The sequence below is a fragment of the Schistocerca cancellata genome, chromosome 10, assembly GCF_023864275.1.
Source record: "Schistocerca cancellata isolate TAMUIC-IGC-003103 chromosome 10, iqSchCanc2.1, whole genome shotgun sequence".
NCBI classification, from domain to species: domain Eukaryota; kingdom Metazoa; phylum Arthropoda; class Insecta; order Orthoptera; family Acrididae; genus Schistocerca; species Schistocerca cancellata.
This window is the reverse complement of record NC_064635.1, coordinates 116,573,065-116,592,667: the sequence shown is the minus strand read 5'-3', so window position 1 is coordinate 116,592,667 and position 19,603 is coordinate 116,573,065. Positions and strand designations below refer to the sequence as shown.

The window sequence follows — 19,603 nt, the reverse complement described above, 5'->3', positions numbered from 1 at the left end:
CCAATGATGGTCGTATGCGTGTTTGGCGCCGTGCAGGTGAGCGCCACAATCAGGACTGCATACGACCGAGGCACACAGGGCCAACACCCGGCATCATGGTGAGGGGAGCGATCTCCTACACTGGCCGTACACCACTGGTGATCGTCGAGGGGACACTGAATAGTGCACGGTACATACAAACCGTCATCGAACCCATCGTTCTACCATTCCTAGACCGGCAAGGGAACTTGCTGTTCCAACAGGACAATGCACGTCCGCATGTATCCCGTGCCACCCAACGTGCTCTAGAAGGTGTATGTCAACTACCCTGGCCAGCAAGATCTCCGGATCTGTCCCCCATTGAGCATGTTTGGGACTGGATGAAGCGTCGTCTCACGCGGTCTGCACGTCCAGCACAAACGCTGGTCCAACTGAGGCGCCAGGTGGAAATGGCATGGCAAGCCGTTCCACAGGACTACATCCAGCATCTCTACGATTGTCTCCATGGGAGAATAGCAGCCTGCATTGCTGCGAAAGGTGGATATACACTGTACTAGTGCCGACATTGTGCATGCTCTGTTGCCTGTGTCTATGTGCCTGTGGGTCTGTCAGTGTGATCATGTGATGTATCTGACCCCAGGAATGTGTCAATAAAGTTTCCCCTTCCTGGGACAATGAATTCACGGTGTTCTTATTTCAATTTCCAGGAGTGTATTTCAAAATACTAGAGGCTAATTGGACTTTGATACACTGAGACTAGAAATGCGCACAAAATAGCAATAACATTTTTAAAGTTGAGATTTATGATTGACTGTTGTACCACTCACTTTGCACAGTAACTATTTTAAATAAAAATTGTTGATATCATTTTTCAAGAACCATCAAAAGAGTGAAATTAAATTGTAAGAACTTTTCTGAAATCTTCTTATCAATTCTATACTTAATGACTAAACTTACTCTACTGTGAGTGGTCAATGGTTAATAAAGAACTGAACTGACAACTGACAGCCTAACAACTTTCAGTCTTTTCTACAGGTCCGTCCATTGAACAGTGCATTCTATTCTCTATTAGGCAAGTATATCATATGCCAGACTGGAATACCCAACAATAAATTTCATTCTCACTAATTTACAATCCATTTAGGAAATTGGAGAATGTGAGACATGTCCAAAGAGTGAATACTAAAGACTTAAACAACATTCTTACAGATAAAAGAAAGCTCACAGAGAATTAACACGTATGAGAGTTAAAGATATGTTGGCACAAAGAAGAAGGGACAAGACAAGACCCATATGATGTCTCATGACTCCAAAAGAGAGACTTAATGCACCAATTAGTAGCATTTACTGACCTCAGACCCATTTTCTTCATCATTTTCATTGTCAGATGTCTGAAATCGGATGTCCAGATCGGCAGAGTCGAGGAGATTGAAGCGCACGCTCTTCCTCTGCTCGTCCTCCAGCTCTTGCCGCCTCCACTGCTGTTTCTGTTCACCTGCAAAAACCGAAAGCTCACATTAGTTTCATTCAGTGATTTTTACTGAATTGCAACAACAATACTGAACTGCACTGAATTTTTATTACTGTAGAGACTTCAGTGATCATCTGAGGCATTACAAGCATCAATGAAGTGAATACGTTTTCATGGGGTGGTACCCCACAGCCATCACATAGGGTGGTACCCCACAGCCATCACATATCTGAAAAATTATGAAGTATTCACAGCATCATATTTGGTAACAATGTAAAATCACCTAACATGATGCTGTGAATATTTTTGTGAACCTGATGATGGTCAGGTGAGTGAAAATGGTTGTATAAATAAAGTACTTCACCAGCAGTTCAAAGAGATAATTTGACATTTTTCAAAGCATTGAATCATAGTACATACACATGCACAATATACACATATACAAAAAGTTATTTACTGTTATGGTACTACATATGGCAATATATTACTGATACAATTATTTACAACATTAAAAAAATAAAGCACAACAATGAATATGTCACAATCACACCATTTTTTTGTTTCAATTTAAAATCCATCAATTTCATATGAATTCAGTTATAGTAGAAATTCTTTTATCTTTCTTTTCAATTGTTTATCTAGTAGCTCCCTGATTCACTGAGGTATGGCAATGAAGAGTTCAGCTGATTTGGTAACGAAGAACTTCTGTATTTTTTGATAGGTGCAGTGGAATGATACCATGTCATGTTTGTTGCTGGTATTGTAGTTACAGCCCATCTTACACTGCCGGTATTTACAATAAATAGCAATTACAAACTGCAAGGTATGTAATGATTGCAGATTCATAATGTTTAGTTTCCTGAAGCTAGATCAACATTTAGCTCTGGGTGTCATACTGCATTTTATCATTACTGCCTTCTTTTGTAAATTAAATACACTGCTTGTATTCCTCTGGCAGCCTAACAGAATAGTATAATATGCTCCATAAATGTTTATTAAGTCACAATAGACAACTTTCTGCAATGGAATACTAACACAAACAGGTAGTTTCATCAGGGAAAATGTACCTTTACCAATTTTACATAACATTATTTTTTATGTGGTTGCTCCAAGACAGTTTGAAAAATTTCACTAATTCTAATTTTGCATTAGAAGCATACAAAGGACAATACAGTGAATGAAATGATTGCCAAATAGAATACTTTAAAAGTGTAACAGATGATAAAGACAGTGAGAAGGGGAAGCGAGATCTGTACATGACGTATCCCACAGCAAAACAAAATAAAAGCTTTATCACACTCGACAACAATAAAAGTAGGAATTTGAAGCAATGAAGTCAAACACAGTAATAGACATATGAAAAAACGGGGTGGCACTGAAGGGGTAATTAATGTGGGATTATTAAGGGGGAAGGTACAAGAGAAAGATTTAGACAGTGCTAATGTGCAAGAATGATAAGATATGAATACAGTACACCAAAAGGGAGTGGCACAGAACCATTACTCTATTACAAAATGTCAAATGCTCCATGAGGCAGTTTGCAGATGATGCTGTCTGATACACAGAAATTGGAATGCTGCAAAATTGTAGTGGAATGCGAATGACTTGCAGAGAATCAACGCTCGGAGCAGGGATCGACAGTTGCCCTTTATCGTAAACATATGTACCATACCTCACATAAGATGTGGAAAGACACATTACTGTATAATTGCGTGATTGTGGAAAGAGCATTGCAAGCGGTTCACGTCCATTAAATCAGTAAATATCTGGGAATGTGTGTATAGAGTGAGTTAAAGTGTAATACATGCATAAAACTAAGTGCAGGAAAGGCAAATGCCAGACTTAAAGATTCATTGGGAGAATCCTCAGGAAGCATTGTCCGTTGACGAAAGAGGCAGCTTACAAAAACATTGTTCAAGTGATCCTCTGTTATTGCTCATCAGCCTGGGCACTGTATCAGAAAGGATTGACAAAAGAAATAGTGAAGATTCAAAGAAAGAGCAAAATTGTCACAGACATGTTCTTCTAAAGGCCCGTCCACACGCAACGATGTGTCTGCGCAAATGTCTGCGCACATCACATCTGCGCAGACAGATCATTGCGTGTGGACAGAAGATTTGCACCAACCTGAGGTGTGTGCAAACCTGAAAGTTGGAGTTGGAGGTTTGAGCGAAACCTCTCAAATCTGTGGGTTCAAACCACATCTGCGCAGACAAGTTGGAGCGTGTGGACAGGAGATCGCCGCAAATCTGACGCGAAACAGCTGTTTGCTCAGTCTAGTGTTTGTATCTGTGCGCACAGGGCATTAAAATGGCTGATTCTCGTCGATGTTCTCGAGAGTTTGTACGTGAGTTCATTGAAATATATAGAAACCACCCATGTTTGTGGAAGATTAAAAGTAAAGAATATAGTGACCGAGACAAAAAGACAGCAGCATACAATGCTCTAATTGAAAAATTGCGGGCAGTTGACGCCTCGGCAAACAGAGAGACGGTAATAAAAAAATAAATTCGTTGCGAACTGGCGAAATTATTTGCGGATGGATGTTGAAACTTATAATTATCTCTTAAAGCTTGTAACCCCTCATATTATGAGGAAAAATACTTAAAATACTTGTATGAGAAGGGCAATTTCTCCTCGTGAACGGCTGGCGGTAACATTAAGATTCCTAGCAACAAGAAGGAGCTACAAGGATTTGGAATTTTCAACTGCAATATCGAAACAAGCGTTGAGTGAAATAATACCCAACACATGTGAAGCTATTTATGCTGTCCTGAAGGATGAGTTCATGAAGGCAAGTCAAGTAAATTAAGTCTGTCAGCAAACTGTTTACAGAAAAGAGTTATCCAAAGTTCAGAAATCTAGAAGATCTGGTGTAGGAGCTGATCAAGTATACCAGCCAACGTAATGGTATTTTGATCTGCTTGGCTTTCTTAGTGATCAAGAAACGCCAAGTCCAAGCAGGAGTACAATTGAAGATGAAATTGGAGTGTCAGTGTGCGAGGAAATGGAACACGAGGTAATGTAAAACAAAACAGGTTCGCCCTGCAACTCTCGCAGTAAATTTACGTGAGAAAACTGCTTTCGCTTTAGCAGCCACTGTCTACACCATTTTGACCGCTTTCTCTGTTTCCTGCAGTTGGTCTGAATGTTTTTTGCAACACAAGTTGCGAACACAGACCACAACAGAACTTCCTCCACTTCTATATTTCAAAATAACTGAATTAAATTTTTGACCTTTACGGGGAGCGTAGTCGCTTGTCACTGATATTTCTTTTCTACGTTGACAGATGGTGGGCGAGTAGTAGATTGGGGTTTGTGTCGTGTTAACACACCACATTTGCAGCGATCTTTTGCATGTACAGACATCTGCGCCGATGTCTGCGCAGACAGATCGTTGCGTGTGGACCGGGCTTAACTTGAGTGGCGGACACAGTAAGAGATGTGTTGTGATCACAGTGAGGTTTGCTGTTCAAAATTCCGAGAGCACAAATTCCTAGAAGAGTCAACCAATCTGTTGCCTCCTCCTATGTGTACCTCATGAGAAGACCACAAAAGTAGAATTAGAGAGAGTCAAGCTCACACTGGTGCGTAACGGTGACGTTCAATAGCTGTACTAAGTCCAGAAGGTGTGTTTCCTTCCAAATGATCTGTCACCCTGATGCTATTGATGATACTTTTCACCTTAACTACAGTCTTCTATGAATGCCTGTCCAGATTTCTCTTGATGCAGTTGGACCTACTACGCAGTGCCACTTGGCCACAGGACTTCTCCGTCTGCAGAGGGTTGAGGGCTGGAAGAATTTGTAGTATTAGAGCTACAGAATAATGTAATTCCTTTTTAAAGAATTCTTCTATATTTTGTTGCTCTTCCATAACAAATACAACATCGGGTGAAGAGATCTCTTGTTAATCGTAGCATCATCTTCAGACCAAATCTCAGAAAAACAGGAGAGAATCTCTGAACAAAATTAAATAGATTGATATTTCTCTTAATGTCCTCTCACCTTTTTGGAGGGGGGATTGTCATTATCAGCATTGCCTCTTGTTCTCTGCCACCCAAAACACCACCAAACCACAACACCAAAGCATAAGCGACTCATTCATAACAAGAGACGCTCAATCGCTGTCACAGCTCAGTGGTGTTCTGTCCTCATGGTCTCACTACAACTCCGTACATCTGTCAAACCAGTGTGTGCACCATGGAAAGTTCCTCAAGTACTAACTACCTGAACAACATTTTTATACTAACATCTTTCATCTGATTATGAGGAAGAGGAACAACATGTTTTTCTGAATGAAGAACATGTCGCAACACAACTTGGGGGCTTACTGACAAACATTACTTCCGTGCACCATCTGGGATTGGAACAGAAAAAGGGAGAAGTGACAGTAGTACACAAGATACCCTCCGTCACATACCATATGGTAACTTGCAGAGTACGGCTTTAGATCTAGATGTAATTTTGTTGACAGTCTACTGTAAACATATCAAGAGATTTTGGTGGCACACTCCTGTAATGATTTGACCCTCACAAACATGACCTGTTAGCACCACAAGAAACATGCAGCACCACCTCGCTTGACAATGGCTGAGTACTGCCTTTGTCATGAATCTACACATTTTCCTCTGCTTGCTCTGCTCCTCTGCCTCAGAGTCACAGTGATATGTCTAGTACACATATAAGTGATTAGGCAGCCAAAAAGGCATCTGGACTGGCCCGATAAAGCTGCAACATTTCCACTTTTTGAATGAGTGTGAGTAGTTGTGGGGCCCAGCGAGCAGTGACCTTTGTCGTGTTCAAAATCTTGTACACAATGTTGAAAACTGATCCGTAACTGATTTTCATTTTTTTCTTCTATCACATCAATTGTGATACACTGGTCTTCGAGCACCAGGATCTCCTCTTCGTCTACAGTTCACAGTCCTTCTCAGAGAAATGGTATGTAACTTTACTGTTTATCATTCAGATTTGTTTTACCATACTGGAAAGATGCCTACCACCTAACTATTGCGTATTATGATGGTGCACTGTTGCCACATAAAACACAGCATTGTTCCCTTTCAAATGCATAAAATCAATTATTGTACATAAAATCAATTACTTCACTTTATCAATGAAGAATGCTATTTTGTTTCGGCTCCTCTAGTGTTGTGCTACAGTACGTAGCCCAGGGATTTCAGTATGTACCAGGACTACACACACAGACCTGCAAACACACAAAAAATTTCTTATTGTGCAAGCTTTCGGAGCTAGTGGTTCCTTCTTATGCAAAAAAAGGCTGACTGGGAAGGAAGATGGATGAAGGAAAAGGACTGGTGTGGTTTAGGGCATGGACAGAATTACAGAAAAGCTGCACAGAACCCCAGATCAGGGAAGAATTACCAGACGGGTTGAGAAGGAAAGACTGACTATTGGAGACTGTGCTGGTGAGATTTGAAAACTTGAAAGCTTAAAAGGTTGGAAGATAGAGTAATAAGCAAGGCAGAGATTATTGGCAAAACTTTGTGCAAAAGATAACAAGAGTGGAAAGCTCAGTCTATATTATACATGGTAGACAGGTGGGGTGTGTGGGGACGGCAGGGGGAGGGGGGGGGGGGGAAGTGGTGGCAAAGAGACAGGTCAGAAAATAACAGGTACAAAAAACTAAAAGCGAGTGAAAAAAAGTAGCAGTCACTGAAAAGAAATGCTGAGAATGAAGAAATTAACATAAATTTAAGTTAGATAGGTGGTGAGAACCAGGGGCATGTTGTAATGACATTTCCCAGCAATGGAGCCCTGAGAAATTGGTGTCAGGTGGGAGAATCCAGATGGCAAGTTTGGTCAAAGATGATGGTAGGAGGGTACAAAGGGCAAATCTTACAGTGGTGATGGTCACATAGGTAAGGAACCATGTGGTAAGGAATTGAGTGCAGAAGGAGTGTACTTTCTGATCAGGATATTGTGGAGATTGAGGGGTGATGATAAGGTATTCTAGTTGTGGTGAGCAAAATGTCAAGACAGAATAGACCTCATTTCAGGGCATGGTTTTAGGAAGTCACAGCCTTGTCAGAGTAGATGCTCGATACAGTCAAGACCAGGACAGTACCGAATGACAAGAGGTGTACTTCTAAGATGATTTTTGGAAGGATCAGCAGTACCATGACTGGAGCTAGTGTGTCCAGTGTAGTCTGAGGTGAGAATGGTGACATAGTTACAATATATGACATAGCTCCATTCAGCAATACTAAACAGTCCTCCAAAGTAGTACGTTCAGTCAACGATTTAACAATTGCAAATTTCAGGGAAAGCCTACAGCAGTTAGACTGGGATGAGGTGTACCATGAACCTGATGCCAATTTAAAATATAATTTATTTCATGACATTTTTGTAAATGCATTTGAAAACTGCTTCCCCAAGAAAATAGTTAAATATACTCGTAAGAAACCTTGTAACAAACCATGGCTTACTAAGGGTATAAAAATATCTTGTAACCGGAAAAGGGAAATGTATCTGACAGCAAGAAAGAGTAGTGACCCAGAAACTATCAAAAATTATAAAAACTACTGTGTTATATTAAGAAAAGTTATTAAAAAATCCAGGAGTATGTGTATCATGTCTGAAATCAGCAACTCTGATAATAAAATTAAAACAATTTGGAATATTATTAAAAGAGAAACAGGTCAACCAAGAGCAGAGGAAGACAGTATTACCATCAAATTGAATGAAAGCTTTACGAACAAAAAGTCAGAAGTTGAAAATATTTTTAATAATCATTTTCTAAATGTTGTGGATATAGTAGGATCCAGGTGTTCATTAGAAGATGCTAGGCTGTTAATGGAAGAGGCCATACCTATGCAATTTGATACAATTGAAATCTCACCCACTTCTCCCTCTGAAATTAAGAAAATAATAAACTTGCTTAAAAGCAAAAACTCACATGGAATTGATGGCATTTCCAGCAAAATACTAAAAGCTTGTTCTCAACAGATAAGTAAGATTCTCAGCCACCTGTGTAATAGCTCTCTGGAACAGGGCATTTTCCCTGATAGACTGAAATATGCTATTGTTATACCTTTGCATAAAAAGGGGGATAGATCTGATGTCAACAATTACCGTCCAATCTCCCTTCTAACAGCTTTATCCAAAATTTTTGAGAAAGTAATGTATTCAAGAGTAGCTTCACATATCTGTAAAAATGAAGTACTAACAAAATGTCAGTTTGGTTTCCAGAAAGGTTTTTCAACAGAAAATGCCATATATGCTTTCACCAGTCAAATTTTGAATGATCTGAATAACCGAAAACCACCCATTGGGATTTTTTGTGATCTCTCAAAGGCTTTTGATTGTGTAAATCATGAAATTCTGCTAGACAAGCTCAAGTATTGTGGCATGAGTGGGACAGTGCACAAATGGTTTAATTCGTACCTAACTGGAAGAGTGCAGAAAGTTGAAATAAGTAGTTCTCGTAACATGCAAAGATCAGCACATTCCTCAAACTGGGGAACTATCAAGAATGGGGTTCCACAAGGGTCAGTCTTGGGTCCTTTATTGTTCTTATTATATATTAATGACTTGCCATTCTATATTCATGAAGAGGCAAAGTTAGTTCTCTTTGCTGATGATACAAGTATAGTAATCACACCTGAGAAACAAGAATTATCTGATGAAATTGTCAATACTGTCTTTCAGAAAATTACTAAGTGGTTCCTTGTAAACGGACTCTCACTGAATTTTGATAAGACACAGTACATACAGTTCCGTACAGTGAATGGTATGACGCCATTAATAAATATAGACCTTAATCAGAAGCATATAGCTAAGGTAGAATATTCCAAATTTTTAGGTATGTCCATTGATGAGAGATTAAACTGGAAGAAACACATTGATGATCTGCTGAAACGTTTGAGTTCAGCTACTTATGCAATAAGGGTCATTGCAAATTTTGGTGATAAACATCTTAGTAAATTAGCTTACTATGCCTATTTTCACTCATTGCTTTCATATGGCATCATATTTTGGGGTAATTCATCACTGAGGAATAAAGTATTTATTGCACAAAAGCGTGTAATCAGAATAATAGCTGGAGTCCACCCAAGATCATCCTGCAGACATTTATTTAAGGATCTAGGGATATTCACAGTAGCTTCTCAGTATATATACTCTCTTATGAAATTTGTGATTAACAACCAAACCCAATTCAAAAGTAATAGCAGTGTGCATAACTACAATACTAGGAGAAAGGACGATCTTCACTATTCAAGATTAAATCTAACTTTGGCACAGAAAGGGGTGAATTATACTGGCACTAAAGTCTTTGGTCACTTACCAAATAGTATCAAAAGTCTGACAGATAACCAACAAGTATTTAAGAAGAAATTAAAAGAATTTCTGAATGACAACTCCTTCTACTCCATAGAGGAATTTCTAGATATAAATTAAGAAAAAAAATATTAAAAAATAAAAAAAATAAAAAAAATATAAAAAAAATAAAAATAAAAATAAAAAAATAAAAATAAAAAATAAAGAAAAATAAAAAACACACAAAAGAATAAAGTTGTTATATTAACTTAAGTATGTTGTTAAATTAACCTAATTATGTCATGTATTGGAAAATTCGACTCGTTCCACATCATTACGAAATATCGTATTCATGATCCATGGAACTAGGATTAATCTAATCTAATCTAATCTAATCTACTGCTGTAGAGTCCACATCTGAACAAATACATTTGCCTCAAATTCCAAGGCTGTATGGGAGGGAATATATGATGTAATCTCTGACTTGATTATTACCGTATCTTCCACCTTTAAGCGCTCAGGTTTTCTAGTCTTGTTCAATGCAGTCCCCAACAGTCTTTCCTTCTTATCTTGTGTGGTAAGTCTCCCCTGACCCAGGGTTCTGTGTGACTTTTCTATAACTTTCTCCATTTCCTAAGCCTCGCCTGTCCTTTCTCTTCCTTCCCCTTCAACTTCTGCCAGAAGAAGGAGTGAATGACTCTGAAACTTTGCACATTTTTATAACTTTTATATGTGTTTTCTCCCACCACCACTTGGTGAGTAGATTTCTTCTTTTATCTATTCAATTATATTATGTTTTCAGAAATGGATTGTTTTCATTAAAAATTAATAAAGTAACCTTATTTTTTGATGTGATAATTAAAACTTTATGACTATGCCTCAGATTTTCCCCATCCCTGCTAGTTATAAACAGAAGAAAGTGTGAAGCGATTACAAGTAAATATACACCACAACTGAGCTATCGGTATAACAGAAACAGTAAACACGGCCACCTGTCATGTGTGCCGGGTTCATCTCCCACAGTGGCGTGCTGGATCGTGCTGAGTCGTCTCTGGTCTCAGTGGAGCCGGACCGCTGCTCTCGAAGAATGCCTCGTCGCACGGAAGACTCGTCTCCCGATCCACCTGCGCCAGTCGCAGGAGCGGGAGTGTCTTCCGATGTAGGTGTGGTTGCTGTTGCAGCTTGTTGCTGCTGGTGCTGCTGCTGCTGGTGTTGTTGTTGGCGAGATTTGAGGAAGACTGAGCCACCACCTGTGAATAAGACACCCTGCACTGCAATAACAGTGTGACACTGCATTAATTGCACCTCACCAATTCCATCACTGTAAAAAAAAAAAAGGTAGTGATGAGTTTTACAAGTTGTGAGGTTATTGCGGTCCTCAGTTCGAGGAACTAGTTTCATGCATCTCTCTATACTAGTCCATTCTGTGGAGACCTCTTCAGCACTGCATAAATACTTCAATCAACATCCATTTCATTTCAAATGGTTTACTCTTAACACCCCTACCCCCCTTTCCATTTACTGCCAGACTGATGATTCCCTGATGCCTCAGGATGTGTACCATTCAACAATCTCTTCTAGTCTGCTTTTACTATAAATTTATTTTTCTCCAACTTGATTCAGTACCTCTTCAATACCGATCTGTTGGCACCACAAGTAAATATTAGTGGTCAAACACTAAATGAAGCAAACTGTGTGAAATTCTTTATGATCAAGCTTAATCAGAAGTTAAAATGGAATCAACACACAAACTAATGAAGGAAGGAAGGAAAGTGCGATACTGGCTGCTATATGGTTGGCCACACTTTCAAATACGCACATCAAAAGAAGTTTTGCATCACCCCAATTCCCAGAACACCTGAAGATAGACATTGACTGTGGATATTGTATCACAGACAGAGTCCCTTTGACTGTTCAGGGGTGTCACTAAATCTGCCCAAAGATGTAAACAACCATGCATGAGCAGTGCCAATTAGACGGAGGGGGTCCAACAGTCGATCAGTTCCAGTCATTCCACCAGAAAGGAGGTACACGGCTTGTGTTGTCTGTAGTTCAACCATACATAGACGGTCAATACCGGAGTTCAATCATGTCCATGTTGTTACCTTGTGCCAGGAAGGTCTCTCAACAAGCGAAGTGTCCAGGCATCTTGGAGTGAACCAAAGTGATGTTGTTTGAATGTGGAGAAGATACAGAGAGACAGGAACTGTCAATGATATCCCTTGCTCAAGCCGCCCAATGGCTACTACTGCAAAGGATGACCGCTACCTACGGATTATGGCTCGGAGGAACCTTGATGGCAATGCCACCATGTTGAGTAATTCTGTTTGTGCAGCCACAAGACATCGTGTTATGACTCAAACTGTGCACAATAGGCTGCATGATGCGCAACTTCACTCTTGACGTCCATGGCGAGGTCCATCTTTGCAACCACGACACCATGCAGCAAGTTACAGATGAGTCCAACAACATGCCGAATGGACTGCTCAGGATTGGCATCACATTCTCTTCAACGATGAGTGTCACATATGCCTGCAACCAGACAATCGTTGGAGATGTATTTGGAGGCAACCCGGTCAGGTTGAACACTTTACACACACTGTCCAGCAAGTGCAGCAAGGTGGAGGTTCCCTGCTGTTTTGGGGTGGCATTATGTATGGCCGACGTACACCGCTGATGGTCATGGAATGCACTGTAATGGCTATACGATACGTGAATGCCGTCCTCTGACCGACAGTGCAACCATATTGACAGCATACTGGCAAGGCGTTCGTCTTCATGAATGACAATTCGCGCCCCCATCGTGCACATCTTGTGAATGACTTCCTTCAGGATAACGACATCACTTAACTAGAGTGTCCAGCATGTTCTCCAGACATGAAGCCTATCGAACATGCCTGGGATAGATTGAAAAGACCTGTTTATGGATGATGTGAGCCACCATCAACTCTGAGGGATCTATGCCGAGTAGCCATTGAGGAGTGGGACAATCTGGACCAACAGTGCCTTGATGAACTTGTGGATAGTATGCCATGATGAATACAGGCATGCATCAATGCAAGAGGACATGCTACTGGGTATTAGAGGTACCAGTGTGGACCACGTCCTCTGACGGTCTCACTGTATGGTGGTACAAATACAATGTGTGGTTTTCATGAGAAATATAAAGGACAGAAATGATGTTTATGTTGATCTCTATTCCAATTTTCTGTACAGGTTCCGGAACTCTCGGAACTGAGGTGATACAAAACATTTTTTTTATGTGTGTACGTGCGACACCAGTTACACTGCTGCGTTTCCTACAGCCACCACAACAGCACAAGGGCACTGGCATGAATGATTATGCTGCTGCCAATGAGATGCACAAATCCCCTCCCAACACACCAAGCAGTGTGTGTACTTGAGTTCGAACATTTTTGCACTGAGCCCATTTTGTGCATTTGCCTTTTGAATAACATTTATAGACTTATATAGTGGCCAGGGCTTCTGATCTACTGAATAGTTATTGTATTGATTACTGACTGATTTGTAAATCTGCAGTATCTGTCTATGTTTCAACATTCAAAGCTAGTGTTAAGAATGATATTCCAACTACAGTAACAAAGTTATGTATTACTTTTACTATTTGATATTAGATGTAAAATAAATTAATATCTGAATTCTCTGTTCATACACAGAACCTGTTTCTCACTTCTGTATCCACTAAGGAACTACACAGCATGCAAGGAAGTTAACAGAAGGGAGATTTTAACATTCCATTAACAGCACGGTCATTAGAGATGGAGCACAAGTTCAGATACAAAAGGATAGGGAAGGAAAGTGGCCGCCCCCTCTACAATGGAACCCTCCTGGCATTTGCCTGAAGTCATTTAAGGAAATCACAGAAAACCTAAATCTGGATGGCAAGATGGGAATTTGAGCCATCTTTCTCCCAAATGTGAGTCCAGTGTGTTGATGGCTATGCCACCAGAGCACAGATGGCTATGCCACAGAGATAACCAGAGCACTGCAAATATTTACAGGCATTTGAAGACAACTGCCAGTGAATTAAAACACACAAACCTATCTGATCTCCCACATACCATCCTGCAGCACACTGCTGTGGCTCATCTGAAGAAATAGTTCAAAGCTGCACCCTTAGCCAGTAAAGTTATGGCACTAGTCTACTGGGATTCCCTCTGATGTCCTCCCTCATGATGCAACAATCAACCAGAAGCGTACTGTGCTAGCTTCAGGAAATTGAAGAAACAACTTCAGTGTGTTCACCACCCCAAAAATGCAAAAGAACTTCTGCTTCTCCATGACAACGCACGTCGTTCGCTGGACTATTCTTCCTCATCCACCCTACATCTCAGATCTCACACCTTCCAATTTTCATCTGTTTGGCACAATGAAGGATGCACTCTGTGGGAAGCAGTACATGGCTGTTAGGGAGGCTACTGATGCAGCAAGATGTTGCCACCAACATTGACTAGCAGAGTTGAACCATGTGTGCATACAGGCCCTTCCAGTAAGGTGGCATAATATTGTCACACTGAATGGTGATTATGTTGAAAAATAGTGCTTTGCAGCCAAAAGGGAAGGGTATAATATGGTGCATTGGAATCCTAAATAAAACTAAACTGCTTTCAGAAAAAAATGTGTTGCACCACTTATTTTTAATATATAACATACATAACCATAAGTCTTGCACAAGACTTTTCAAGGCTCTTGGAATTCTTAGACTCTTTTTCCAATACATTTACCCCTAACACTTTTTTTAGCTGTTAATAAAAATAGGTAGCAGGCAAACTGTTTTTACAGAGTCACAATACAAGACACAAGATAATCTTAACAAACACTCTGATGGTAAAACAGTCAACGTTCTTTCACCTAATAAAAAGCAAGAAATTGGGCATCCCTAACAGTTCAAAAGAAAACTAAAATCATACCTCACTAGCTACTCGGACCAAAAACTTTTGTTAGCTACTTGGTACGTAGCAGTGTTTTTTATAAAGCTGAATTAGCACTGTAAATAAGACAAACAGAAGAATGTTCAGGATGGAATAACAAAAATAAGGAATACCCTTCTACATTGTCGTAAGCAGCTATTAACACAACAGAGGATGTAGAAATTTCTTCAGATTAACAGCTTTCTTACTGATTTACTTGTTTGAATTTGGAAGGTATGTGCACGAGCAGCTTTAGCAATATAAAGACTGTTAACGTTAATGCAGCAGTCAGATTAAGCTTCTCTGTTGCCTATCTCTTAAGTTCCTGTTGATTTATTCCACATTCTGCAGGTTCCGCCTCTTGATGGGATTTGCAGAACACAATGAATGAATGAATTAGTTACTCAATCAACCCATAAAATCTACAACATTCTTCTGTAGCACCATATTTTGACTTCCATATAACGCTATGCTCCGGACAAATACCTTCAGAAATAAACAGCCTTCATCAGTAAAATAGAGACACACACAAGCTAGTACACTTCACACACACACACACACACACACACACACACACACACGTGACTGCCAACTCTGCAACATCAATTGGGATGCTAGCAGCAATCTGGAGGGGGTGGGGATGGGGACAGTGATAGTAGTATACAGTTGGGGAGAGAGACGAATGCTGTCTGGTGGAGTGTGCAGGGACTAGACTGCCAACAGGTGCAGCATCAGGGGGGTTGTGGGGCACAAAGGAGGGGAAGAAAGGAGCAAAAAAAGAGAGGAGTGGAGAAAGTGGGGGGATGTATTGGCACAGTGCTGCAAATAACCAGAAGAGAATGGGGAGGAGATGAAACGAGGGCGAGTGGAAATTGTTGGTTGGAGGGTGTGTGTACATTATGTTACCGTAGGTTGAAGCCAGGATAATTATGGGAGCGGAAAATGTATTGTAAGTATAATTCCCATCAGCGCAGTTCAGAAAAGCTGGTGGTGGAAGAAAGGATCCAAATGGTTTGAGCAGTGAAGCAGCCATTGAAATCAAGTGTGTTATGTTCAGCCACATGTTGTGATACAACACGCGGCTGAACATAACACATTTGTGGCACAGCATGTGGCTGAACATAACACACTTGTTTTCAATGGCTGCTTCCCTACCCTAGCCATCTGGAGCCTTCCCTCCACCACCAGATTTTCTGAACAACACCAATGGGAGCTAACCTTACAACACATTCTCTGCTCCCATAATCATCCTGGCCTCAACCTAAGGTAACATACTGCCCCACACCCTTCACCCAACAGTTTCCATCACCGCTATCCTATCATCTCCTCCACATTCTCATCTCCCACCCTGTTTATTTGCAGCTCTCTGCCAATGCATCCACCAGTCTTCTTCCCTCCTCCTCTCCTTTTTTCACCATCTCCCTGTCCCTCAACCTCCTGACACTGCACTTGCTGGCAGTTTAGTCCCTGCACACATTACCAGACACCATTTGTCTCTCATATCTTCCTTTTACTGATGAGGGCTGTGGCTGAAACCTTTAGCAAGTGTCTTTTAATTGTGCCTGTCTGCAGTTTGACATGATTTCTTTATGGTGAATAGCAATCTATCTGTTCCTATATTGTTGTTAATCTTCCACACTCTTCTGTAGCACAACGTCTCAAAAGCCTCTATTCTCTTTTTGTCTAAACTGTTTGTTGTCCATGTTACACTTCAGACAAATCCCTTTAGAAAAGACTTTCTAACACTTAAATCTTTATTCGACGTTAACAAACTTCTCTTTTCTTGTCTTTGTCAGTCCACATTTTATATTCTCTAACTTCAGCCATCATCAGTTATTTTGCTGCCCAAAAAGCAGAAATCACCTGCTACTTTATGTGTCTTGTTTCCTAATCTAATTCTCTCTGCATCACCTGATATTATTTGACTACTTCCCTTATCCATGTTTTGTTTTTCTTGATATTCATCTCATAGCTTCCTTTCAAGACACTGTCCATTCTGATTAATTGCTCTTCAGAGTCCTTTGCTGCCTGTGACAGAATTACAATGTCATCATCAAACCTCAAAGTTTTTACTTCTTCTACCTGAACTTTAATTTCTACTCCAAATTTTACTTTGGTTTCCTTTACTGCTTGCTCAGTATACATATACAATAAGACTGGGGATAGCCTACAACCATGTCTCACTTCCTTTTCAACCACAGCCTCCATTTCATGCCCCTCAACTCTTATAACTGCTGTTTGGTTTCAGCACAAATTGTAAATAGGCTTTTGCTCCCTGTATTTTACCCCTGCTACATTCAGAAATTCAAAGAGAGTATGCCAGTCAACCATGTCAACAGCTTTCTCTAATTCTACAAATGCTAAAACATCTACGTCCTCTTCAATTTCTGTAATAATGCCCACTAGTTCATATCCCTTGCATAGAACCTCTATCACAATCCTTCCATCTTTCACTTTTCACTTCTTTGCTTAGGACTGGTTTTCCATCTGAGCTCTCGATATTCATACAGCTGCTTCTCTTTTCTTCAAAGACTTCTTTAATTTTCCTGTAGGGAGGTTTCCTCAGTGAAATATGCTTCTTGATCCTTACATTTGTCCTCTAGCCATTCTTATTCAGCCATTTTGCATTTCCTGGCAATCTTATTTTTTGTATATTCATATTCCCTTTTGCCTGCTTCATTTGGTGCATTTTCATATGTTCTCCTTTCATCAATTAAATTCAATATTTCCTGTGTTTAGCACAGATTTCTACTGTACCTTGTCTTTTTACTTATTTAGTCCCCTGATGCCTTCACTATATCACCTCTCAAAGCTGCCCAACTATCTTCTGCTGTATTCCTTTCCCTTGTTCTAGTAAACTGTTGCCTACTGCTCCCTCTGAAATGCTTAACAACTTCTGGTTCTGTCAACTTATCCAGGTCCAATCTCCTCAATTTCCTACCTTTTTTTTGCAATTTCTTCAGTTTTATTTTACAGTTCATAAGCAATAAATTGTGGACAGAGTCCACAACTGGCCATGGAAATGTCTTAAAATTGAATATCTGGTTCCGATATCCCTGTCTTACCATTATATAATCAATTGAAACCTCTGTCTTATCATTATACAATCGATCTGAAACCCCTGTCTTACCATTATACAATCAATCTGAAACCTTACTTTGTCTCTAGCTCTCTTTCATGTACACAACCTTCTATCTTCTTACATAATTCTTAAACCATATGTTAGAGATGATTAAATTATGCTGCGTGCAAAATTATTCCTGGTGACTGCCTCCTTCATTCCTTTCCCCCAGTCCATATTCAACTGAAAAAGCCATCTGGGTCATGTTAAGTAAAAGTCACCTCAGAAACAATAAAATAACACCTCATGATAATTAGATAACATCAGCGTGAACTTCACGGATAAAATTTGTGAACTGACTGACAAACTAGCTCTGAAGTTAATGTAATTTCTGCACAGACAGCACAATGTGTGCATTTCTTATGCTGAGTGGTTTACATAAAATCAACGGACAAAAAAATTGTTCGTGCTTAAGTGCTAATAGCTGAGGAGCTTACATCTGACAATTCACAAATAAAAATAATATGTGATCATCAAGCTGACATTTACCTTTACCATGATGCTAATAAAAGTTATTAAAAAACCCTTGTCTAAAAACTAATTATACTAGAAAAATTCTACTAAAAAATAGTGTCACTAAAACAATTTAACAGATACAATGGAATGGATGAATCTTTCTTCTCTAGCAACATACATGTTGTTATTGAACTTGTTTTTTATTGTTCTTGAGGTGAATGTTACTTGACACAAGCCAGATGGCTTTATTCTAATACACTGGTTCCCATCAGCTCACCACAGTTAAGTGCTGCAGGACACGGCTAGCAGCTGGATGGGTGAGCGTCCAGGTCTACCGAGTGCTGTCGGCAAGCAGGGTGCACTCGGCCCTTGTGAGGCCAGCTGAGGAGCTTGTTGATGAGAACTAGAAGGTCACAAAAACAAAAGCTAACAACAGCTGCCAGGAGAACGGTGTGCTGACCACATGCCCCTCCACATCTGCATCCAGTGACACCTAACAGCTGAGTATGACGCAGCGGTCGGTCAGCTCTGCTGGGTCTTCTAACGTCTGTTCTGATGGAGCTTTTTTTTCTTTTTTTTTCCTACACAATGTGTAACAAGTAAGTTTGTACCCTTGGCTTATAGTATTTTATCTGAATTTGCTATTTCTGTTTTGCTTGAACCTTCTGTAATCAATGTGTAATTTCTAGGTATTACAAACTCCTTCCAAACGTTTTATAATTATAGAAACATAGGTCAAGAGCTAACAAGGCTGTGTTATGCAACTGGTTGGCTGATTTTTCTTCCTTTTCAAGTGAAATCTGTATTTGATGCAAACAAAAATTTTTTTTCTTGCTACTGAAGTATGCATTTTTATATCTTCCCTACTTTGGAAGCCACTGACCCCCATTTTTTGCAAAATAAAAAAAACTCATTTACTGCTTATAGTGTTTCATTTCCTAGTCTAATACCCTCAGCATCACATTATTTAATTTGAGTATATTCCATTATCCTTGTTATGATTTTGTTGATGTTCATCTAATATCCTCCTTTCATGACACTGTCCATTCCATTCCTCTTCCAAGTTCTTTACTCTTTCTGACAATTGCAATGTCACTGGCAAAGCTCAAAATTTTTATTTCTCTCAATGTACAACTTGAATAACATCAGGGATAGCCTACAACCCTGTGTGACTCTTTTCTCACACTTGCTTCCCTTCCATGTTCTTCAAATCTTAGAAATGTGCTATGGTTTCTGTACAAGTTATGAATAAACTTTCACCTCCAGTATTTTATTCCTGCTACCTTCATAATTTCAGAGTGTAGCCCAGTCAATACTGTCAAAAGCCACATCTAAATCAGCAAATTCTACACATGTAGGTTTG

The 19,603-nt window shown here is 39.8% G+C and overlaps 1 protein-coding gene across 1 annotated transcript in view; it reads right to left on the bottom strand.

Annotated features, from left to right (window-relative positions):
- The window catches only part of LOC126106653 (centrosomal protein of 164 kDa), a 675,221-nt gene that overhangs the window by 171,430 nt on the left and 484,188 nt on the right, over positions 1-19,603 (bottom strand). Inside the window, exons 7-8 of the mRNA XM_049913016.1 lie at positions 10,725-10,982; positions 1,332-1,474 (exon numbers count right to left, since the gene is read on the bottom strand). Of these exons, the coding sequence (XP_049768973.1) occupies positions 1,332-1,474; positions 10,725-10,982 (401 nt within the window). The remainder of the gene's footprint in view (positions 1-1,331; positions 1,475-10,724; positions 10,983-19,603) is intronic.